This window comes from Columba livia, chromosome 20, assembly GCF_036013475.1.
Source record: "Columba livia isolate bColLiv1 breed racing homer chromosome 20, bColLiv1.pat.W.v2, whole genome shotgun sequence".
In the NCBI taxonomy this organism is placed as follows: domain Eukaryota; kingdom Metazoa; phylum Chordata; class Aves; order Columbiformes; family Columbidae; genus Columba; species Columba livia.
Genome location: NC_088621.1, coordinates 10,549,427 through 10,571,186, shown reverse-complemented (window position 1 = coordinate 10,571,186; position 21,760 = coordinate 10,549,427). Strand labels below are relative to the sequence as shown.

The 21,760-nt window shown below is 46.4% G+C and overlaps 2 protein-coding genes across 4 annotated transcripts; one reads left to right on the top strand and one right to left on the bottom strand.

Annotated features, from left to right (window-relative positions):
- Window positions 1–229: 229 nt before the first annotated feature.
- LOC102084361 (myeloperoxidase) lies at window positions 230–12,536 on the top strand. 2 transcript variants are annotated; one of them, XM_065037320.1, is made up of 13 exons: window positions 230–341; window positions 919–1,012; window positions 1,798–1,973; window positions 2,583–2,706; window positions 4,487–4,616; window positions 5,445–5,645; window positions 5,736–6,051; window positions 6,872–7,032; window positions 7,444–7,696; window positions 9,068–9,238; window positions 10,080–10,317; window positions 10,846–11,063; window positions 12,397–12,536. In XM_065037320.1, exons 1-13 carry the CDS (start codon window positions 245–247, stop codon window positions 12,447–12,449), a joined length of 2,232 nt encoding a protein of 743 aa, XP_064893392.1. In that variant the 5' UTR covers window positions 230–244; the 3' UTR covers window positions 12,450–12,536. The 2 variants fall into 2 exon arrangements, with proteins under 2 accessions (XP_064893392.1, XP_064893391.1); XM_065037319.1 differs by having other exon boundaries at window positions 916–1,012.
- On the bottom strand, window positions 6,193–21,620 carry LOC102097413 (1-acyl-sn-glycerol-3-phosphate acyltransferase alpha). Of its 2 annotated transcripts, XR_010467378.1 has the most exons (7): window positions 19,405–21,620; window positions 17,980–18,113; window positions 17,365–17,540; window positions 16,990–17,085; window positions 16,405–16,477; window positions 13,817–14,015; window positions 6,193–11,595 (listed from the first exon to the last, which is right to left on the bottom strand). XR_010467378.1 is itself a non-coding variant. In XM_065037321.1 (6 exons), exons 1-6 carry the CDS (start codon window positions 19,587–19,589, stop codon window positions 13,870–13,872), a joined length of 810 nt encoding a protein of 269 aa, XP_064893393.1. In that variant the 5' UTR covers window positions 19,590–21,620; the 3' UTR covers window positions 6,193–13,869. The 2 variants fall into 2 exon arrangements, 1 of the variants encoding a protein (XP_064893393.1); XM_065037321.1 differs by having other exon boundaries at window positions 6,193–14,015.
- Window positions 21,621–21,760: the final 140 nt, after the last annotated feature.

Below are 21,760 nucleotides of genomic sequence, written 5' to 3'. Positions count from 1 at the left end.
GCCAGGGGTGGGTTATGGTTGGTCTGGATGATCTTGAGGGTCTTTTCCAACCAAAATGATTCTGTGATTCTGTGTCCCTGTGTCCTGCCAACATCTGCAACTCTGGCCTCCCCAGCCAGAGTCACACCTGCCAGCCTGATCAGAGGGGTGCTCTGTTTTTTCCTAGATCCCAAAATAAATATTCAAACCAAACCTGTCAATCTCTTCTGATGACACAGTGAAGCCCTGTCCATTCAGCAGATTTATGTTGAATTTCTCTCTAGGCATAAAATCAAGAATTACTCTCTTAGGATCCATCATCACTCTCTGCTTAGTGGGAGCATTGGACTCCTCAACAACTAGTAAGTTTCTGTTTCTCATTCTGCTGCAACTGTGTGTAAGGGTGTGGGTCAAAATTCAACCTGAGTTCCTAATTAGATATATCTCCAAGATAAAATTGAAATATCCTCTAGATTTATCCACAAACAATGAAGTCAACACCTAAGAAACTTGAATTGTCTATTGAACCAACAGGTTGTCCAGGCACTGGATCATTTGATGGCAGGGAGCCTGTGTCATGTATTTTGCCTCCTATGTGCATGTTCCTTCTTACAGGGGAGAATAGCTTCGAAAATAAGGGTGAAAAATAACTCCCTAAAAGCCTCCCACAGCCACTAGAGCCAATTCTGTGAAATGGATAATAATAATAATAAACTACTACCAGTTTACAATCGCTTCTTGTCCTGTGACTTTCAGGACCTCAGCAGATGAAGCAGATGAGCAAGAGGAGCAGAGATAAAGGTGTCCAGGTAGCACCAAACACAGTGGGAACCGTGTGTAAATCACCTCAGCACCCAGCAATGGGGTGGGATGTGTAGCTCCTGGTGTACATTGCAAAGTATCCTCAATTTCTGCTTTTTCTTCTTTTTTGTTTAGCAGAGGACTCAAAGGTGCTGTCAGACTCATATCTTCTGAGCATCATCAGTGAAGCCAGGCAGCTGGTAGACTCAGAGTATTTACATGCCCGAGAAAGGTGAGACCTTTTTGCACAAAAGCCCCAACATTCCAAGGAAATAGGACAAAATATATGTGTATTTCTTGTGTTTTCCAATGCATTATGGAGATGTCTTTGTTCAAGGACTCTCCCTGTTGTAGTTAGAGAGAACCTGCAGCTATTGTCTCCTCATCTGCACTGCCATGGGCAACTCTCAGAAGTCCATAGTGGTCACGCTGAACACATGTTGAGTCCTCTCCTGGCTGCTGAAGTTCTACCCCTGTCTGGAGGGACCACAGGCATGAGGCAGATGAGCACCTGCCACAAATGAGTTTCAGTGGGATTCAGAACCCAGGTGTCCCTCTGTGTGTTGTTCCAAAAGGCTGGTTCCAGGGTGCTTTGGGGAGGAGGGTCTCTCCACCCACCCTACAGGAGGTTCATTGTGCAAGAAAGAGCCACGGGGCCAGGAAGAGAAGCGGCAGGACCAAGGTTGTCTCTCTGGTCACAGAACATATCTCATGACATACTAAATGTAAAATTTAATTCAGTCACTGAACAACTCAGTTTTCCACTGATTTGGCTTTTCACATGATATAACAAAATTATTGTGACAAGGATGTAATGCAAAGTTGAAATAGAGGACCACAATGATTTTTTTTTGCCAAAATCTATCTGAGATGGTGTGCAAAGCTGACGAGCAGCCACCTGGTCCTAGGTGAGCAGAGCCTGCCTGGGACCCAGCAGTGCTGTTCTAAGTACACCCAGCCATGACAGAGAAGGTCTGATTGCAGAGAAGGCACTTCATGGGACTTTTTTATGTTCAGCTTAAAGAAAAAACTAGCGGAAAAGCTTGCCAACCCAATGGATTTCCTGAAGCACCTAAAGGATCCAGTAGGAAGAACCAGATCTGCAGTCCGTGCTGCTGATTACTTGGAAACTACTTTGCAACTTCTCAAAGAAAAGCTGCATCTCTCTGGGAACTGCAGATTCAACGTTACAGGTAATGTGGTTTAGACCAAAATGTCTTACAAACAGCTAAGAGCAGAAAATGTAGCACAGCGGGATTGTCAGGGAGCAGCTGTGTCATAATCCAAACAACTGGTGATAAAACCCTTCCCCACAGCAGTCCCAGGTGAACAGACTTCAAGCATGCTCAGAGGCAGACCAGACCACCTGGTGTTTCCTTGGCAGTGCCTGTCTCTCATCTGCGATGACTAAACCAGCCTAACAATGAGTGTGATAAACATGGGACAAAACGTGCTGAATGCCAGGAGAGACCACTGAGAACATGAGCTCATCTTCCACTCCTGGTTCCCACAGGACTTGCCCAGGTCCTACCGCTCTGCATGCTCACAGTTTTGTTCCCAGCCTAGGGAACCACATTGCTGGTGATGACATTCCCCATGTTCCCCTGGAAAGTCGTTCCATGTCAACCCAGTTTCCATAGCCCAGAGCTGAGAGCTGATCCACAAGAGGGTTTGGGCACCAAATTAGCAATTCAAATCCAGATGTTAGATATCCACAGCTCTGACTCTAATGCTGACCTAGAATACAGAGAAGATAGAATAAAACTAAGAGCAGATATGATTTTGTATGGTTGCTCTTGCAGACCTACTAGACCGAAAACAGAAGGAGATGATCGCCAAAGAAACTGGCTGTGACTACCAGATTCACTCCATTAAGTGCCCAGAGCATGACATTTACCGGACCATTACTGGGGAGTGCAACAACAGGTAGGATTTGCATGTGGACGAGGAAAGTCTTGTACTTTGACTCACGATAAATGGCTTAAGGTCTTTTGTGTAAGTACCTCTCAACAGGGCAACAAGAATGAAATGCTCATTTTAGTGGTGCCTATAATAGATGTTCCATTTCTACCCATGCCTGGCAGGAAAAATATGTCATTTCTTGAAAACTTCAGGCTGGACCCCATTGCTCCATGTGCTGCTTTGGATGAAGGAAGGAACGTCTTGGGGCAGGGGGCAGTGAAAGGTTGAGGAAAGCATATTTTGGGGCTATGACAGATGGTGTCTCGCCCAGCTCGAGGCTTCAGGAAACCACCCCTCCACTTTCCTGTAGCACAGGTAATACTGATTTCCCCAGGCTGGTTCATATGAAAATATTCAGCTATCAACATATCTGTGTGGCCACTGTTGTGGTGCATAAGGATGGGAAGTAAATAAGACACCAATTCTTGGCTCTTCTATCTTCATGTATTGTATATCCATAATCTGAAAAAACTGAACTCTTCAGCTTTTTGCACACAGCTTCCCTCTGGGTCAAACCTGGGATCATACCTTTATTTATTTCCTTGTTAGCTTTTCTTTTATTTTTGACCAGAAGATGTCAAAATTTCTAGCCTAATACTGGGAAGTCAAGGCTCTCTGTCCTGTCCTGCTGCAGATTTGATGCCTAATGTGCTGACTCCAGCCCCCAGGTCTGAGTGGGACTCACATCCGATGCACATCTGCCATGAAACAGATGTGCCAGATGTGAAGACATAGCACACATGCAGGGAGCTCACGGTGCTGGTGTTACAGTCAGTCTGCACCTTCACCCACAGACCCCAGAGCCTCCAGCTCCCCAAGGACAGCAATGTCCATGATGAGGGGGTATGGTCATCCTTTGGCTTCCTAGTGTAGTGGGCTGCCAGTGAGACAATGAGGCGCTTGTCCTGTAAGGACAGTAATAGCAGCTAAAACAAGAGCTGTGGTGGAACTGGGGTCTTAAAATTTGATGGAATTGCTTCAGCTACGGTGCGGCAATTGCTCTAGGGCATGCTCTTATTTCACAGCACACTGCTGTAAATTCTGGGTGTACCACCCCTTTTTCAGTACAGGCAGGTTATTACCCAGGTTGTATGGGTTTAAGAGCTTAAGCGCAGAAAGTTGCTGTTCACCAGTTGATATTCAGAAACTGGTTTCCCCAAAATAACGTGTGTCTCTGTGTCCCCAGGGCCGCATATTATTGGCTCAACCTGCATTCTTGTTCTTCTGAATGAGTGTTGCTGAGTTTAGTGATTCAAATTCTTCTGAGCGGTATGAGTCAAGACAATAAGTGGCCAGAGCTGCAGGCTGAATGGTTCTGTGTTGGATACGAGGAAAAGCTTCCTGAAGGTGCAGCCTTGGCACAGGTCTCCACAGAGATGAAGGATCTTCACTCTTGGAGGCTCCCAGCCCTCAGCTGGACAAAGGCAAGGCCACCACGATAGCTGGTGATGGCCCTGCCGTGAGACTGTGGTTGGGTGTGGAGCAGCAGTGGAAGCAGAGGCGCTACATAGGTTTAAACACTAAATAAAATTAATATAACGGCATGAGGAATCTTTTCTTAAGGTAAAAAAAAAAAGAGTTCATATTTCTCTACAGTAATAATATTGGTATTATTTATTTCTCAGTGTTTTCTGGCTATCAGCTCTGTTAGTGGAGGATTGAAGGGCTGTAAAACATTAGCCTCTACAAGCCTGTTCGTTTCTGAAATGATCCTGTGTTTGCTTTCCTCCACGCGATGCTCCAGAAAGCGTTCTCACCTGGGCTCCTCGAACCGCGCGTTTGCTCGCTGGCTCCCAGCGGAGTATGAGGATGGAGTGTCCATGCCCAGAGGAGCAACAGAAGGAAAGCTGTACAATGGATTTCCACTGCCCCTGGTGAGAACTGCTGTTCTTGTCCAGATAGCAGTAGTGGAAGCTGCCCTCACCACATCCATCAGAAACAAAACTGTGGCAACAGCCACAGTGTAAATTGCCTGATCTTTTCCTCTAATTTGAGGTTTGTTTTCTCCAACAGATCTAGGGCTTGGGGTGATATTTTTTGTTGGAAACAGAAATGAGTAAAAATGTTGTGAATACTTCACTAAGCAAAGTGTGAGATGGCATAATATTTTCAGAAGTTTGCATCCCAAGGTCTGATGCAGGCAGCACCACAGTGTGTTCAGATACACCAGGAAGTTTTTACAAACCATAAAGCTTGGGTGTTCCTCAGACATCTTGACTATCTGGATGTGATGTGTGCACGTTCACTAGTTTCAGCTGTAGAAAAATTTCCATGAAGCTGGGCTTGGCTGAATGACTGTGGAGTCAAGAGGGTGCTACTTATCATATCTGCTTTGATAGAGCTGGGGAATAGCATGGGTCTGTTTAATGCCATAATTAACTGTTGAGCTTATGTGAGATCATGATCTCACAGTGGATATTATCATAGAATCATAGAATAGTTTGGGCTGGAAGGGACCTTCATCTAGTCCAACCCTTGCCATGAGCAGGGACATCTTCACCAGCTCAGGTTGCTCAGAGCCCCGTCCAGCCTGGCCTGGGATGTCTCCAGGGATGGTTCAGCCACCACCTCTCTGGCCAACCTGGGACAGGCTCTTACCACCCTCAGGGGCAACAATTCCTTCCTCATCTTGGGCCTGATCATACTGAGAGGTAAATCCACTGTGGTATAGTCACACGCATTTTCATTTTGATTTTCTGCAGGTTCGAAAAGTGTCAAACGAAATTGCTCTCACAGCCAACGAGAACATCACTCAAGATCAAGAGCTCTCTCTCGTCTTCATGCAGTGGGGCCAGTGGGTTGACCACGACATTGACTTGTCCCCCGCCAGTGGTGCAGGAGCGAGCCCAGTGCTCCACTGCGAGACCGACTGTGCCTTCAACTCCCCTTGCTTCCCCATTAAGGTACCTTGACTTTCATTCCATCCCACACTAAGACAGTGAAAATAGAACCACACAATTTTCTGAGGCTTCACATATGTTTGCTTGCTCTAGTTTCCCCCCGATGACCCACGGATGCTGAGGTCAAACTCCTGCATGCCATTCGTCCAGTCGGCGTCCGTCTGCAACCCCGGGACGTTCACCCGCGAGCAGATCAATGCCATCACCTCCTTCATCGACGCCAGCACCGTGTACGGCAGCGAAGACTCCATGGCAAAGAGTCTTAGAAATCAGACAAACCAGATGGGTTTGATGGCTGTGAACCAGAATTTTACTGACGAAGGGCTGGAATTATTGCCCTTTGAGAACACAACGATAAGTGTTTGTGTTCTCACCAACAAGAGCATGAACATCCCCTGTTTTAAAGCAGGTAAGGTGCATCTATGGGGCAGTTTTCAGTGCATGAATTCAAAGAGGATCATTATGGTCAGGTGTCTGATGTCCCTGCATATTTTTATGAGGTGCTGTAAGACATGAAGGGCCCTCCTCCAAATGAAAAAAAGAATAATAATTGTTTAATCAAATGTGAAAATTATTTCATTTTAATTTCCAAAAGAGTTACAGCAAATCATCCTCCCTTTAAAAACTATTTACAAAGGTAGGAGAAGTTTTCAATAGAATAACCATCAGTGTTTAAAACTTCTCAGTGACTTTTTCCCCTCCTGCCTAGAATTCACCATTCGGTTTTAAACCAAATAAATACTAACAATTAAATGCTCTTAATCAATTCAGTGAATAACTCTCCCTGACACCACATTCTAAATTTTTCATACTTCAGATATCCCAACCTACGTCAGAAGAAAAGCCTAGAAGTTTGTCTGCAATTTAAACAAACTAAATCAAACACAGAAATATTTAAAATAGGAAGACTGTGTCCTTGAGGGATGAAAGGAAGGCAGACACGGGATTTTCACAGAATGTGGCATTTACAGCTGCTTCACAACCATGTGCAATATACTTTAACTTGCCAAATAGCCCCTTCTCCAATGGCTTTGGCTAAATGGTTTGGACAGAGAGAATGTTTTGCCTGTGCTGGTAAGAAATCTCTGGCACAAATGATGACCACTAGGAAGCTTAACCATGAGCGTCACTGCCAGGAACACTGTCAGTTGCTACTCATCTGTCCTAACACAAGAACCTGCTGAAATAAAAAGCAGTTTACAAAATCCCTAAGTTATTTTCATTTGTAGGTGATAAACGGGTAACTGAAAACCTGGGACTTTCTGCGCTGCACACCGTCTTTCTGCGAGAACACAACCGCCTGGTCAGAGAGCTGAGCAAATTAAATCCTCACTGGGATGGAGAAAAGCTTTACCAAGAGACTCGAAAGATTGTAGCTGCCATAATCCAGGTACTGATCACTGCTGACCATTTATTACCTGCATGCTTAGAAATGCGTTTTCCTCCAGGAAAAGGAAGAAAATAATGCTTTGAGGATCTAGTGGAGTTATTTCTGGGAGCTGAAAACTTCTGGATACGGATGATCCATATGAGATAGCATGGGTACCCAGAGCTTTTTTATCCATTATTTTACCAGTTTATCAATTATTTATATAAACTGGTAATCTATCACTTTAATCCATTACTTATTACATTAAATAATTTTAATATGTTATGCCAAACTCATGCCATTGGTACAGCTCTTTTTTCTGAAGATCCTGTGAATTCTGTCACTGGGCTGAGGTCGAGGTTCGTGCTCTGCGCTCTGGTGGCGTTTCTGCTACAGCTGCTGACAACTTGATCTGTTTTTGTGTTTTTCCAGATAATAACATACCGAGATTACCTTCCAGTTCTGCTTGGGGAGGAGACCAGCAAGTGGATCCCTTTGTACAGAGGCTACAATGAGAGTGTGGATCCTAGAATCTCAAATGTTTTTACCTTGGCTTTCCGATTCGGTCATGCATCAGTACAGCCTTTTGTATCCCGTTTGAATGACAGTTTTCAGCCTTTGGGTTCATTCTCCCACGTCCCTCTTCATTTGACCTTTTGTGCTACATGGAGGATTGTAATGGAAGGTAAGAATGTGGGAGAGCCAGCAGTCCTGGTCTGGTCCTGAAGCAGACACAGGTGGAGGTCAGTTGGTAAGACACACGAGCCTTGGACTCCAAAAACTGCTTTGGTTCCATTTATTTAACTGGCCTCACACAAATTACAGTGTCATTCAGCTTGGAAGATGCTCATGATGTGTGTACCCAAGGGACTGCAGACAAATCGGTGGTCTGCTAAACGTGGGGCAGCAGGACAGAGCTGCAGAACTGTCTCCAGACACAGCCTGACACTGGTTCTGCACTGTACCCAGGCAGAGGAGCCCTGCTGAAAATTACGTGCTGTTATACTGTGACCATAGAATGTTATCAAGCACCAGCTCCTGCAGAAGCAGCTGCTTTGGAGCAGGATTTTGCACCAGAACATCCAGTTCTGTAGGTTCTTTTACACAGATTTTCAGTGTTGTCCTCCTCAATTAACTGCACCGTAATTGCATTCATATCCTGAACATGCCAGTAAATCACCAGAATATGTAACTGAAGTTGCCAAACATCTCAGCCCAGTGAGACCAAACAGTGTGAGCATTGCACGTTCACTCACATAGTGCCACTGCTTGTGCTGTCCCAGGAGCCACAAAACTCACAAATACCAGTCAACCAAAATTTACATCAGTCCGAGTTATTATATCCCACTGTAATTAGGAGACATTGCCAGAGGGTGATGCATCCAGCCTAACCGAGCTAAGGCAGCATAATTGCTTCCTAGTGGCAGCATCTCTCTTAATGACTCTAAAGGGAGTTATGGGATCCTGCTCTTATCTTATCTGAAGTCATTAATATTTCCAATAAAGAGAAATGTCTCTTCTAAAATGAGTTATCCAAATAATGATGGAAAACACACTGAAAGACACACATGAAGCCAATTTTCCCGTGTTTTACTAATACTGTCTTGATATAGACAACAGACATTAATTGATTCTATCACATGCATTTAATATTTTAATAAATATTTGTCAATTAATAGCTAATTATAAACAAAATGTGTTGCAAAACCTAACACCTTGGACAGAACCCCGGGTATCAGTATATATTGAGGACTGACAGGCTAAGGAGCAGTTCTATGGAAAGGGACTTGGAGGTCCTGGTGGACAACAAGTGGATTTCAGGAAGGCCAAGGGATGGTGAGGGGTGAGGAATTTAAAGGGAGGCCTCATCTACTGGCATATGCAGAAATGGACATATGTTCTAGTGTATCTTGAAATGGAAATAGGGAAACAGGTGAACTCCACACTCCCAGATTAGAAAAGACATCTAAGGCAGCATGGTTTCAGCTGCACAAAAGGGACCATCATAGCTACAATGTGATACCGAAAGTCTTTCCTTGGTTTGCAATGAATGCAGGTGGCATTGACCCGGTGATACGGGGCATGGTGGTGGATCACGCAAAACTGATGAAACAGAATCAAATGCTCATTGAGGAGCTGCAGAACCACCTTTTTGAGCAGACAGAGATAATGGGTCTGGATCTAGCAGCCCTGAACATGCAACGGGGAAGAGACCATGGCCTTCCAGGTAAGAAGACACAAGTCACACGTTCTGTGAACAATATTCTTTTTCTCTGCTCTTCATAGTAGTTCCATGAAGGTACTAAGCTTTTTCCATACCAGTGGGAAGAAACAGTACCTTTATTGGAGGGGGAAGGATAGCCACACAGTCGATCTCAGGGAAGACAATGTCTCTGTATTATAAAGGGCTTTTTCTGAGGGATTTAAGACGAGGAGGAAGGCTTGGAAAGCAAAAATGATAGCTGGGATAATGTACTAAAGAGGAGTAGAAACAAAGGTGTATTGCAAAGAGAGGGCATGTGTGGTACAGAAGCTAGGGACACCAGGTTCAGCTTTCACGTGGGCTGGACAGACCGTGCTTTGCTCTTTGCCCATCAATGCTTATTTTGTGCCTTCAGACAACCCAGAGCTCTGACAGAAGTGTCCTGCACCCACAGATATGACTGCCCTCAGGCTCTGGAGAAGAACAGGTGCTCTTGGGTTAACCACAGTCAAATGTTGCTTTTTTTTAGGACTTTGATCCTATAAATTTTTCTTCCCAAAACTGCAAGGACCGCTGCATTCACCTTCAGCACTAGGTAGCTCTAACCAACAGGATACAATGAACCTCAAGTCACATGTGAACACAACCCAAATTGTTAGTTTAATGGGTGCACACAAGAAAGATCTTGGAAAACACGGCATTTGTTGTGACTGCCTCTACCTAGACAATAATGCCTCCCAGATCCTCTAATCCCATGAGAAGAAGCAGATGTTGCTGATGGGCCAAGGCATCTATTTAGCTCCTGACCCCAGGCAGATGGTGACGAGACACAGGTCCTGATCAGGTGCTCTTTCTGCTTTTGCAGGTTACAATGCCTGGAGGCGCTTCTGTGGGCTCTCCCAGCCTCAAAATGTAGATGAATTCTCTAAGGTGCTAGGCAACTCCAAGTTGGCCAAGAAGTTCATGGAGTTGTATGGGACACCAGAAAATATTGACATCTGGATTGGGGCAATCTCAGAACCCTTTGTTGCCCAGGGCAGAGTTGGACCTCTCCTGGCCTGCATCATTGGCACCCAGTTCAGGAACCTGCGTGATGGGGACAGGTATGCAGACCTGGGAGCAAACCTTCCCCATGGCATTTATTAAGGAAAAATATGCTGACGTTTCATGTGGCACACTAATCCAGCCCATCTCCAACATGACAGTGAATGCTCCCAGCAAGGCTCACACCTTGATTCAAGCCCCAGTTATCAAAGGGCTCTTTTTTTCAGCTCATTCCAACAGACCCATACGGTAGGGGTTCACCAGCTCCAGGCCATGGGTTATCTGGAGTAGTCGCTGCCTGAGGTGACGTTTGCTCTCAGGGTGAAGAAGGGGAGGATCAGTCACTGCCTCCCGCAGCCTGGCGATGCTGCATGGAAGAGGCAGGATCTCTGCACATGAGTCACAGCATCCAGACCTGGCCACACCTGGAGAAACCTCTTTCCAAAGAGGTGTTCCTGCTACCTGAGGAATCAAGGCGACTCTGAGCAGAGACTTACGTTGGCCAGATTCCCATCTAGGCAAGTAACCAGCATGACACACCTTCGAGTAGACTATAAGACTATAAGCTTCTGAAAATGTCTTTACAGGTTCTGGTGGGAAAACCCAGGAGTTTTCACTCCACGGCAGCTGCGTGCACTGAGAAAAATCTCACTGTCGAGGGTGGTTTGTGACAATACCCACATCAAAAAGATACCCAGAAATGTGTTCAAGGTCAACAGTTACCCTGAGGACTTCGTTGACTGCCGGGAGATTGAAGCCCTCAACCTTTCACCCTGGAAAGACGAGACTGAGAGCAGCACAAAAGGTACATTGTTGTCTGTGGTCTGACAAAAATAATAGATCTCCTACAAGGTCAGACTTTTGTGCACCTAAAGAAATAAAAGAATTAAGGTCGTCACAGTGACTCTGCCCTCAAAAAGACCTTGACCATCCACCCAGCCCCACTCAGACACCACTGGAGGCAGACACACTGTTGGCCTCGTCTCCTTGCAATCCATCACCTTCATCATTCCTTAGTAGCCTGTGGCTTCCTCCTCAACTAGACAGGAAATCCCTGAAAATCCATTCTGTTCTTGTCCTTGTGAACATGTCCTTCTCTAAGCACCTTGTCCCAGGACAACTGGAGTGTTCCTTCACAGGAAGAGTGTACATGAAGAAAACAATCGGAATTAGCCAACTTGCTCCAAATTCTTACTTTGAAGGTCCAAGCCTCTGCTCTCCCCTTGCCTTCCCTAGAGCTTTGAAGCATTTTATGGTATATCTGGAGTTCTGAGACTGTGTACCCTGACACATCAGCAGTTTAATAGGCGTAGTCAGCAATTACGATGTGCCACATCCTGAAAGACAGTAAAACGGTGTCATATATGACATGAGGAACTATTTGTGTCCTTCTACTGATATATTTTTGGCATGGGCTCTCCCAGTTGTCAATAATGTAGAGAGAAGACAGGTATGTCCTGAGAAATATGGGCTGGATTGAATTTTTCCTTCTGGCAACCCATTTATAGATGATTGTAATACTTGTGAATCACCCACTCTGTCCTTCTGTAACATACAGACCACAAAGCATCTTCAGGCAGTTCCTGTACTGGATTTGAGTTCGATTAACTGTGGTTTAAGAAATATACTTACACTTGATACAAAGGCTAAATTACGGTGATTTCACCCCATTCTTTAGGAACAGAGTCCACCTGATGCTTGCTTTCTCCCTAAGCAATAGAGGCTTCCTGATTTCTTTTATTAACTTATTCTTACAGTCATTAAAATTTGCTGAGTTGCTTCCTGTGGCTCTTTTATCACCAGTCTGAGAGGAAGCCGAACTGTGTTTGCAAAGCCCAGAGACAGTGACATCCCAGGGTGTCAAAAAGCAACTGCTAAAAGTGTAACCTTTTCAAGTGCCAAGAAATTGCCCACAAAGCACTCATCCGAAGGGCTGTCTGATGTTAGGTCACTGGAGGTGCAAGACTGAAAGCACCACAGTGTCTCAGAGGTACAAGGATACAGGGATGACCTGGTACTCAGTTACCCATTAACCAGTGACTATTGTAAACTACGAAGCTGAATAAAAATGTGGGGAGAAATATTGTGCCCAGGAAAAACTTGCTGCCTCTCAGTGGCTTTTTCTGCTTCATTGACAGTTTCCAATCCTGCCCATCAGACCAGCGTTGGAAACTCCTCAGGGTGGCACTGAGCTGCTCTGGGAAACCGCATCATGCTCAGCTGACTGAACCTCGGCGTGTGATTTACAGAGAGGAGCTCAAGACTCCGTCTATTGTTTTATTTGCTGTACTGTGATTTTTATGTCGTTAATTTGTAAAAGTTTCCATTAATGTAACTCTTTGTTGATGATGTTTTATTGTCACATTCAGAGGTTTGCAAGACCTGGTTAGGTGCTGGATGCTTTCTGACTCTCTAAAGGCAAAATCAAGAGAATTTTTTAACTTCCAGTCCTCAAAGTGGTGTCAAATCTGGAAGCTGAGGTGCTTACATTTCGAAATCAAATTTCTTACCCTTTGTACTTGCTCAGAAATTAGCAAGTTTGTGTACTTTTTATCAAAACTTTATCTCCTTCTTGTTTTGCACAAGTGCACAAACTGTATGGGATGTCTCTATTTAGCGTTGAGTTTTTCAGTCTTTGAAGACACTAGAGAATGACAGCTGCACCTTGAAGCCTAGAGACATCTTTTCTTTAAATCCTATAATGCACACGTGTTTGGTCTGCTGGGCATTAATAAAATACATTGTATGCACTCATCTGCATTTGGCATCAATTCTGGTATGTCAAATATCTGTCCAAAACATTATTTGGCTATCATTCATAGCTAAACATATCAGCATAAAAAAGCCATAGACTGGCTGGTATGTAAAACACAAGCATTAGGGCTAAAAATTAATCATTTGGCTGGGATGGTTGCTCCCAAATTCGTATTAAGTAAATAAAAAACAAAAATGTATAAGTCACATTAAGTTTCCATCTCTCCTTGGCACAGCTGAGAGGGGAGGAATACCTCCACCTTGTTGTTTTGGAATAGGAAAAATTAAGATGCTCGCAGGAGGGTCTGGTTTTGCCTAGGGTCCAACTGGAGACAAGTTCTCAGGGTTAAGATTACAAAGAAATGTCCAGCTACCCACCACATGTCTGTCCATGTAAGTGGCGTAGTTCTCTGCAAGGAACATGGCAACAATTTCAACACCTCCACTTATGAAGTTTTCTTCCTCTGTGGATGTTTTCCCTGTCTCTGGCATGACAAGTTTGCAATGTGGCCACCAGTGACAGAGCCCAGGGAACGGCAGAAGATGTGCCAGGGAGGGTCAGTTGGACATGAGGAAAAGGTTCTTCACCCAGAGGTGCTGGACACTGAACAGGCTCCCCAGGGAGGTGTCACGGCCCCAACCTGACAGTGTTCAAGAAGAGACTGGACAACGTCCTCAGACACACGGGGTGACCTGTGGGGTGTCCTGTGCAGGGACAGGAGCTGGACTCAATCCTTGTGGGTCCCTTCCAACTCAGGACATTTATAATTCTATGATAATCTATGGTTGTCACTGCTTCCATACCTCCCCGTTGTTGCCATGGCCTCCCCCCCAGCTGGAGCTGGAAGACGGGATCACTAATGGGAAGCCTTGTTCGTCATTCCTGATATCTCCTGATAGGTGGTGAGCATGGAGTCACGGACCTGCTCGGTGAGCTTGGGAACATCGTCTGGGCCCAGGCCAAGGGTCTCCACTTTTGGCAGGATCTGGATGATGCTTTTCCCTGGAAGAGTTAGAGAGGAGGGTCAGAGGTGAGGGAAGGAAATATGAGAGAGGTGTAGAAGAGCAAGAGAAGACAGACCAGAGGGATCAGTACAAACAAAAGAACGAGACAGAAATGAAGGGAAATGCCCTAATTCACACCAACAGCTGTGCAGCAACACAGCCGTGTCCCAAATGCACACACCAAAACCCAAACCAGACTTTTACCATCCCCAGAGACCACAAAAAAATAAACACGGAAACAGGTGATTCTCTCCCCAAATACATCCAATACAATGATTCATATCGAATAAGTTTTCACAGTGGAAAAACATCAGGGTCTGTCTGGATCACAGCAGAGAGAATGAGATGTACAAGCATCCAAACTGGCTGTGTCCTGATCTACACACACCAAATTCAGCAGAATCCTTCTTTCCAGAAACATGTTTTGGGATGTACCCAATACTCCGTGTTTGGCCAAGGTATGTCATACTCCTGTTGGAAACCACCTGAGCAATGGCCTGGTGTAAACGGAAGAACACACTGGGGAGCTCTTCTGCTCTTGCACACAGAGGCCCTTTTTCTGGCCAGCAGAGACACGACACTGCCTGCACAGACACCCAGCTGAGGATCTGTGGAGTGTCTGGGTTATTTTTAAACTTTTTGCATGCCTTTATATGTGTGCTGGGAAATGAGATCCAGAAGTGTTGCTAGCAGAGCCAGGGAGGCAAAACTGAAGCGTGGAGAAGAGGTCCACAAAAGAAGAGAACATGCTCCCTGCCTGCACATTGTGCATCCAATGCTAGGCCTGGGATCTCAAGAGTCTACCATGCTTCACTTGGTCCAACAGAACCAGCTGAGCGATGGCAAGGCTGTGCTGAAAAGGTTGGTCTGTTGGGGTACAAAAGACTTCCAGCAAGCACCAGACTTCCTGCATGCACGACAGTGTGCACACACTGGACATGGAACTGTGCTTTCCAGGAGCTCATGAGCACTCCCAGGGCCACTGTGGACATGGCGAGCTGTTCTGACCTGAGGATCAGTGTGTTCAACATGCAGAACTCTTGGCCACGTGTAGCACATCTTCAGAATCAGCCCTGGGAAAACTTACAGGTGGGCAAAGTGAGGAGGTACAGGAAAAGCGAACTGAGTTTTTTTTTCTCCATCAGTGAAGGTCACACCTGTTCAACAGGAATCTGGGAAAGAGCTGAGAGGTTGGCTGACCACAAACTCCCACGGTGAGGTTATTAATAAAGGTGAGTTAACATGCAACTGCAAACAGCCTTTCCTGAAAAGCTCAGGGAGGTTGTGGAATCTCCTTCCATGGAGTTACTCCAGATGTGGCTGGACAAGGCACAGAATAAACTAATCTATCTTTGGAGTTGGTCTTGCCTAAAGCAAAAGGTTCAGTTGCTCCAGAGATACCTCCCCACTGTATTGTTCTGTGGTTTCCCAGAGGAGTTCTCTGTCTTGGTTGCCCAACTGAGCAGGGACGTAATGGGGAAGGAGCGTGTTAGTAGGACGGGGCTGGCATCCCTGCTCATGCTCTCATGATCCCCACATGGGGGAATGCTTCCAGGACCAAAAGGCTTTGGTGTGTCGCCACCAGAGACAGGATAGACCCAGCAGATGAAAGATGGGTAGAAAGAGAAAATTTAGTGTTTAACATTTGTACCAACTCTCTCTTCCAGGTGTCTGCCAGCAAGGATTGATTATACCCAGGTACAAAGAGAGGGAGGAATGAGAGTTTCAGATGCAGGGCTAGCCTGGGGAGGCGGGACGTGGCAGAAAGCCATTCTGGGGTGGGTGTCAGGATGCAGGAACAGGGTGGGTTACTTTTCTCTGCTGGAATTTAAAAGATTTTTTCTGCATTTTTCTTCTGAAGCTAACGACTTACATTTTTTTCCCCCCATAACATTTTATCAGTGACCTTCAGAAATTCTTGTCACCAAAAATGGGTAAAACATGGAAAGAACAGGGTAACTGGGAGGAGACACAATTTCAGCGTGACTTTTTTTTAAATATCTGTGTTTGGTTTTGGTCCCCAACTGTCCATGCACCTGCAGATCCAATGACAGGCGTGGTGGGGCCAGGGGCAAGACGTACAGCAGCACTCTGCTGCTTATCCAGGTTCCCTCATGCGGGTATCGGACAAGCTGTGAGACTGTGCTTTTGCCAAGAAAGACTGGACCAGATTATCCTTGAGGTCCCTTCCAACCTGGTATTCTATGACTGAAATCTAACGGGAGAGGCAAAAGTGATACCTGAAATCCCTTCTTTCACTCCCCTCCCAAGAAGACAAAAACTGCCGTTGTTCAGCTGCTGTCTCCACATCACGCGGGGTCCCCTGCCCACCCACCTCCTGGCTCCCTCCAAGGCCCGATCTCACACCAGCACCCAGCCATCCTCACCTGGTGTAAATCTCTTCTCCTTCTGGTTGTAGAAATCGTGGTAGGAAGAGATCACTGCAGGAATAATGGGGACCTGGAGGGGAGGCAGTCTACCGTGAATCTCCAAATTTCCCCATTCCTCCCCCAAAACATAACTGGTGTTCTTAAGTCAGTCCTGCACTTTGCTGGTAATTATCCCAGTCAGCTTGATAGTAGGTACTCAGAGGGATATTTACATCATTTAACTGTATCACCCAATGTCCTCGCTGTTCCTTTTTACACTTTCATCTCTGTATTTAGGCCAACAATGCATGGATTGCCAAATTAGTACATACAGAGTCCTGTTCAGCAGAAACTCCTCCCCAACAGGCATGTCCAGGGCTCTTGTCAAGGTCTCCCTGCTTTTTTCCCAAGCTGAGTCATGAAGGTTTTTTCATCTGTCCCAGAAACAGAACCTTCCTGTGTCATCTGCGAGCTCCTGCTGGGCTCTCAGCTGCGTGTTTGATCCAAGGGGAAGCCAGGGACCAGAAGCCACAGAGCCCTGTTTGCTGGTGGACCATGGTAGGCAAGCTGTACCCCAAGGGGAAGAGGGAAGGTGGCTCTCACCTGGGCTTTCACGGCCAGATGGAAGGCCCCACGTTTGAAGGGCAACATGGAGCCACCACGATTGCGAGTTCCTTCAGGGAAGATCAAGACACTGAACTGCAAGAGAGAGAAGACATTGAGATAGAGGGACGTCCAGTTATTCTAAACCACTTTGAGGGTGTAATCCCCTGGGACTAATGTGTCTGCTCCCGACCACGCTGAGACATCAACTTCCTCCACTCAAAGCACTTTACAGATAGAAAATACACCGAACCCACCAGAGATGCTCCTACCCTGTTCTGCCCAGTACCCAGCTGAGAGACAAAGATCCCTTTCCAGTCACATCAAGGTTCATGTTTTCCAGTGGCTCCTCACCAAAGAATCCTCCACACTCACGTTTTCTTTGTGCAGGGAGTGTGCCACCTCTGTCAAGGTAGCAATAGACTCTTCCCTTTTCTTGCGGTCAATGAAAATGAACCCTGCAAGCCAGCATCCTAAGCCAAAAGTGCCCATGTACAAGACTTCCTTCTTTGCAACAGGCACACAGCGATGTGGTAATATCTCCGCCACCACTGGAAGAGGACAAAAAAGACAGAACAAGTTGTCATTTGTACTTCAGGTTCTGGCCTACAGCCCCCTGCTCTGCAAGATGTCTGCAGTGCTTATCCAGCTTCGTAGGATCGGAAACATGTTGGAAAGGGATTCTGGGGGTCTTGAGACCAGCCACCCACTTAGAGGAGAACTATTGCTGACACTGAATGAGAGCAACTATGACACAGCTGTGGTGAGTGACACATTCATCCCCATTCTCTTGGGAAGGATGAAGCTGATTTAGCTTGAAAATACTTTATTGGGCTCTAACACCATGGAGAACAACCCTGGCTTGGGGGTAGCTGGTAATGGACTGTGTAGCAGCCAATCCTGCCCCTCTGTCTGTGCTATTTGGGATTTTGCACTACCCTCCCCTACAGACAACTGGGTCTTGGAGCGGGAGACAGGGTCACCACGTACTCATAATGTCAAGAGAAGTCTGGTGGTTCAACACGAGGACAAAAGGCTCCTTAGTCCTGAGGTTCTCCTTGCCCTTCACCACTATCTTGAGGCCAAAGATGTATTTGAGTGGCAAGATTGTCATGCGAAAAAACCTGGAAAAGGGGAGCAGATGTAACTCAAAGAGATGCTGAAATTGAGTAAAGGACCCAAACGCCATTCTTCTAAACCAGGCCATCCCACAGACTGCTCCTGCAGAGTAGCCTCTTTCTCTGCACTCCTAGGTTAGACTCATGACTTGGAGAAGAGCAACTAGTACATCTCTTCAGCTCTTCACTTCATTAGCGAAGACAAATACACCTAGCAGGTTTTCTTCAAGCCAGGCTGGACCAATGGCCAAGCAGCTTCAGCTGCAGCAGTTCTGTGGATTGGCAAGATAATAGATAATGCCCATATTCATAGTGCATCTGTTTGTGATCTAATTCCCTGCCCACCTCACTGAATCATGAATACAGGCTGCCATAAACATGCCACGCACCCAACTCCACTATTGCCTGCACTGCGGAAAGATGATTTTGTCTCTGGGTGACATTAGAGTGCAATTCTGGTAGCCATGCTTGAACAGATACTGGAAAAATAAAGAATAAAAGTCAGGCACAAAAATTAAGAAGAAAACTTCTTAAAGTGAAAGGCTGATGCTCAGTTAAGAGACACGAACTCCCACTGCAGCATATGACAGTGAAGCAGCAAACCCTGCCTCTGCAGCACCTCAGGAGGCCACAAGCACAACGTTGTCACATAGCAGAGTTGGTTTCTATGCCCCACTCAACCACATCCCAAGTTACTAATTCCCACGGTTGCTAATCACACGTGCACAACCAGCTGTGCAACCTCTGCATAAGTCTGGCAGCTTGTTGCAGAGGCAGGAACAGACAGAGACAAGAGACGTGCAGCAAGGGGACGGGCTCAGAGACTGCCAGATCTGGGGCACTGGGCTGTAACTGCAGCAATGGGGACACCAGTGACAATGCATCAGCACTGCACCCTGGTGGTGTCTGCTCATGCCCATCCAGGTGAGCATAGGCTCAGGATAAAGTTAAAAAAAACATCCGCAGAAGCTTTCTCAGCACAACTCAGCAGGGGCACCAGCAGCCACATGGAGGAGGGAAATGCAGCTCTGAAGACCAGACAGGAGAGGTTTACTAAAAACAGCAAGTCACTTTACCTGTGCACGTTTTACATCCTTTCCTTCCACCATTCTTTCTATCAACTCAAATACAATCCTGGAACCCACGCCCCTTCTCTGAAGTACAGAGCCTGTCCACTCTCCATATCAATACACAACTCCTTCCTCCCCACTGCAGCACAGCTCACAGGACCCTCCAAAACAGAGCACAACTTGACCCTATCTATGCCCAGGGTAGAAAGAAGCCATAGACAACTTACTTGACGTTTTCCACATTACGTCCGCGAGGAATACTCATCATAATAACCAGAGTGCTGAGGGCAAAGAGACACAACTTATAGAAGTTCATCTTGCAGAAGTATCTGAATGCAGGATTCACCTGGTAAAGGACTAGAAACATGATGAACAGACAGGTAAATGGGTAGTGAAGGAGCAACAGCTCCATCCTTCCAGCCCAGAGTCAACCAGCAGAGTGTTGCACAGAGCAGCAAATGGGTCACGAGCACCCGATGTTGTGGAGCAGAGCTTAGATTCCCTTGATCAGCCACACGTGGGTGGCATGAAGCTGGAATGAGATTAAGGAGCAATGATGCTTCAGAAAGGCTGTGTTCACCATTTGGAGCCAAACTAACCGTGTAAAGCCGGTTTAGCAGGGCCACCCCGGCTGCTCTGTGTATAGGAGCTGGCTGGCAAATATGCAATAGCAAGGCTGCCCGTGTGCAGGGGTGTGTGGCTCTGGGCTGGTGGAGAAATGGCTGCTTGGAGACACAGCCCTGATTCAGGGACCCTGAGCACAGGAACCCTGAGAACCTCCAAGAAAATCTTTGATGGGAGGGAGCGGGATGGGTTGGACGGCACAGACACCTTGGCCGTCCCACTCTCTGTGCAAACACTGAGCTTCACCGAGAAGTGAGCTGACTGCAAGATGCCCAGGAAATCAGAAATTAGTGTTATGGGGGAAAGAGAAAAACAGTGATCCTTTCAGCCAGATCCTGCTCACACATTTAGGCACCAGAGGGACCAAGCTGGGCAAGGAGACATTCCTTAAATAGAGTGGGAAAAGTGGCAAAACTGCCATGTGTCTACACAAAAAGATAAGCAAAGCAAGAGCAGCTATTCCTGATGTTTTCATGGTCAGAGGCAAACACACGTTTAGACAGCATCTGGATGCCTAACAAGAAATCAGGAAAACACAAGTGTAACCTGGGAATGCTCCAGTTTCATTTTACCTCCTAGAAACACTGCAAGAAATGGATCTTTACAAAAAGTACAATGACTAGGCTGGAAAAGAAAAGCTTCATATTTAATTATATGGACAACAGGCCTTGCTCAAGCAGCTATCACTTAAGAGGAGTAACAATGTTGAAATCTAGCCAGGACTGAAAGCTCCATCATCTTTGAAAGCTCATGGGGAACAGAAGAGGTGTCTGAGGACTGGAGGAAAGACAGAGTCACTCCAGATGTCAAAAAGGGCAACAAGGAGACAGGAAACTACAGGCCAGTCAGCCTCAGCTCCATCCCTGGAAAGGTGATGGAACAGCTCGTTCTGAACGTCATCTCCAAGCATGTGGAAGAAAAGAAGGTTATCAGGAACATGGGTTCACCAAGGGGAAATCATGTTTGAACAACCTGATAGCCTTCTATGATGGTATGACTGGCTGGATAGACGAGGGGAGAGCAGTGGACGTTGTCTGCCTTGGCTTCAGCAAGGCTTTTGACACCGTCCCTCACAATCTCCTCACAGACAAGCTCAGGAAGTGCGGGCTGGATGAATGCACAGTGAGATGGATCAAGAACTGGCTGGATGGCAGAGCCCGGAGGGTTGTGATCAACGGTGCAGGGTCTGATTCAGGCCTGTAGTCAGCGGGTTCCCCAGGGGTCAGCACTGGGTCCAGTCCTGTTCAACCTGTTCATCAATGACCTGGATGAAGAGACTGAGTGCACCCCCAGCAAGTTTGCTGATACCAAACTGGGAGGAAGGGCCGACACAGCAGAGGCTGAGCTGCCATCCAGAGACCTGGGCAGGCTGGACTGGGCAGAGAAGAACTTCATGAAATTCAACAAGGGAAGGAGCAGGGTCGTGCCCCTGGGGAGGAACAACCCCTGGCACCAGTACAGGTTCGGGTGGACCTCCTGGAAAGCAGCATTGTGGAGAAGAACCTTGGAGTCTTCTTGGGCAACTGGTTAATCACAGGCCAACCCACTCCTAGGGCAAGCTTGCATGCTTTCTGCCTTCAAAACATGTCCAGGATTATGTTTCTCAGCCTACACAGCCCCAGCATCGCCCCCCCAACCCTGGCCAGGTGCTGGCAGAAGTTGGTGTCTGTGCCTCTTCTTTTTTCTCTGAGGATCTCATGGGCACTCTTCCCATTTTGGGGGTGATAAGGAGGAGATTATTGTTGCGTGTTTGTTGGAACTAAATCCTGTGCCGGTCCCTTTCTCTGAGGAATATTTCATGGTGCCAAATAACACAGGAGTGCAGGTCAGAGACTTCAGCAAGAAATACCTTATTTCATTAAAAATACACAGGTTCTTGAATCTGCTTTATCCAATATCCTCATACAAAACCTACCACCATCCTCGGCTCACGTTGTTATTGCACCTTTTTCAAAGTGC

Bases quoted from the DNA above. Each gene is read 5' to 3' on its own strand.
- LOC102097413 (XM_065037321.1), bottom strand. From the start codon at position 19,589: ATGGAGCTGTTGCTCCTTCACTACCCATTTACCTGTCTGTTCATCATG. The intron at 17,086-17,364 runs GTGAGTGTGGAG...TCTCTCTTGCAG, and splicing joins ACTCCCTGCACAAAGAAAAC to TTCAGTGTCTTGATCTTCCC. The intron at 16,478-16,989 runs GTGAGAGCCACC...CCTCCCCTCCAG, and splicing joins ATCTGGCCGTGAAAGCCCAG to GTCCCCATTATTCCTGCAGT.
- LOC102084361 (XM_065037319.1), top strand. From the start codon at position 245: ATGTTGAATTTCTCTCTAGGCATAAAATCAAGAATTACTCTCTTAGGA. The intron at 4,617-5,444 runs GTGAGAACTGCT...GATTTTCTGCAG, and splicing joins ATGGATTTCCACTGCCCCTG to GTTCGAAAAGTGTCAAACGA. The intron at 6,052-6,871 runs GTAAGGTGCATC...TTTCATTTGTAG, and splicing joins CATCCCCTGTTTTAAAGCAG to GTGATAAACGGGTAACTGAA.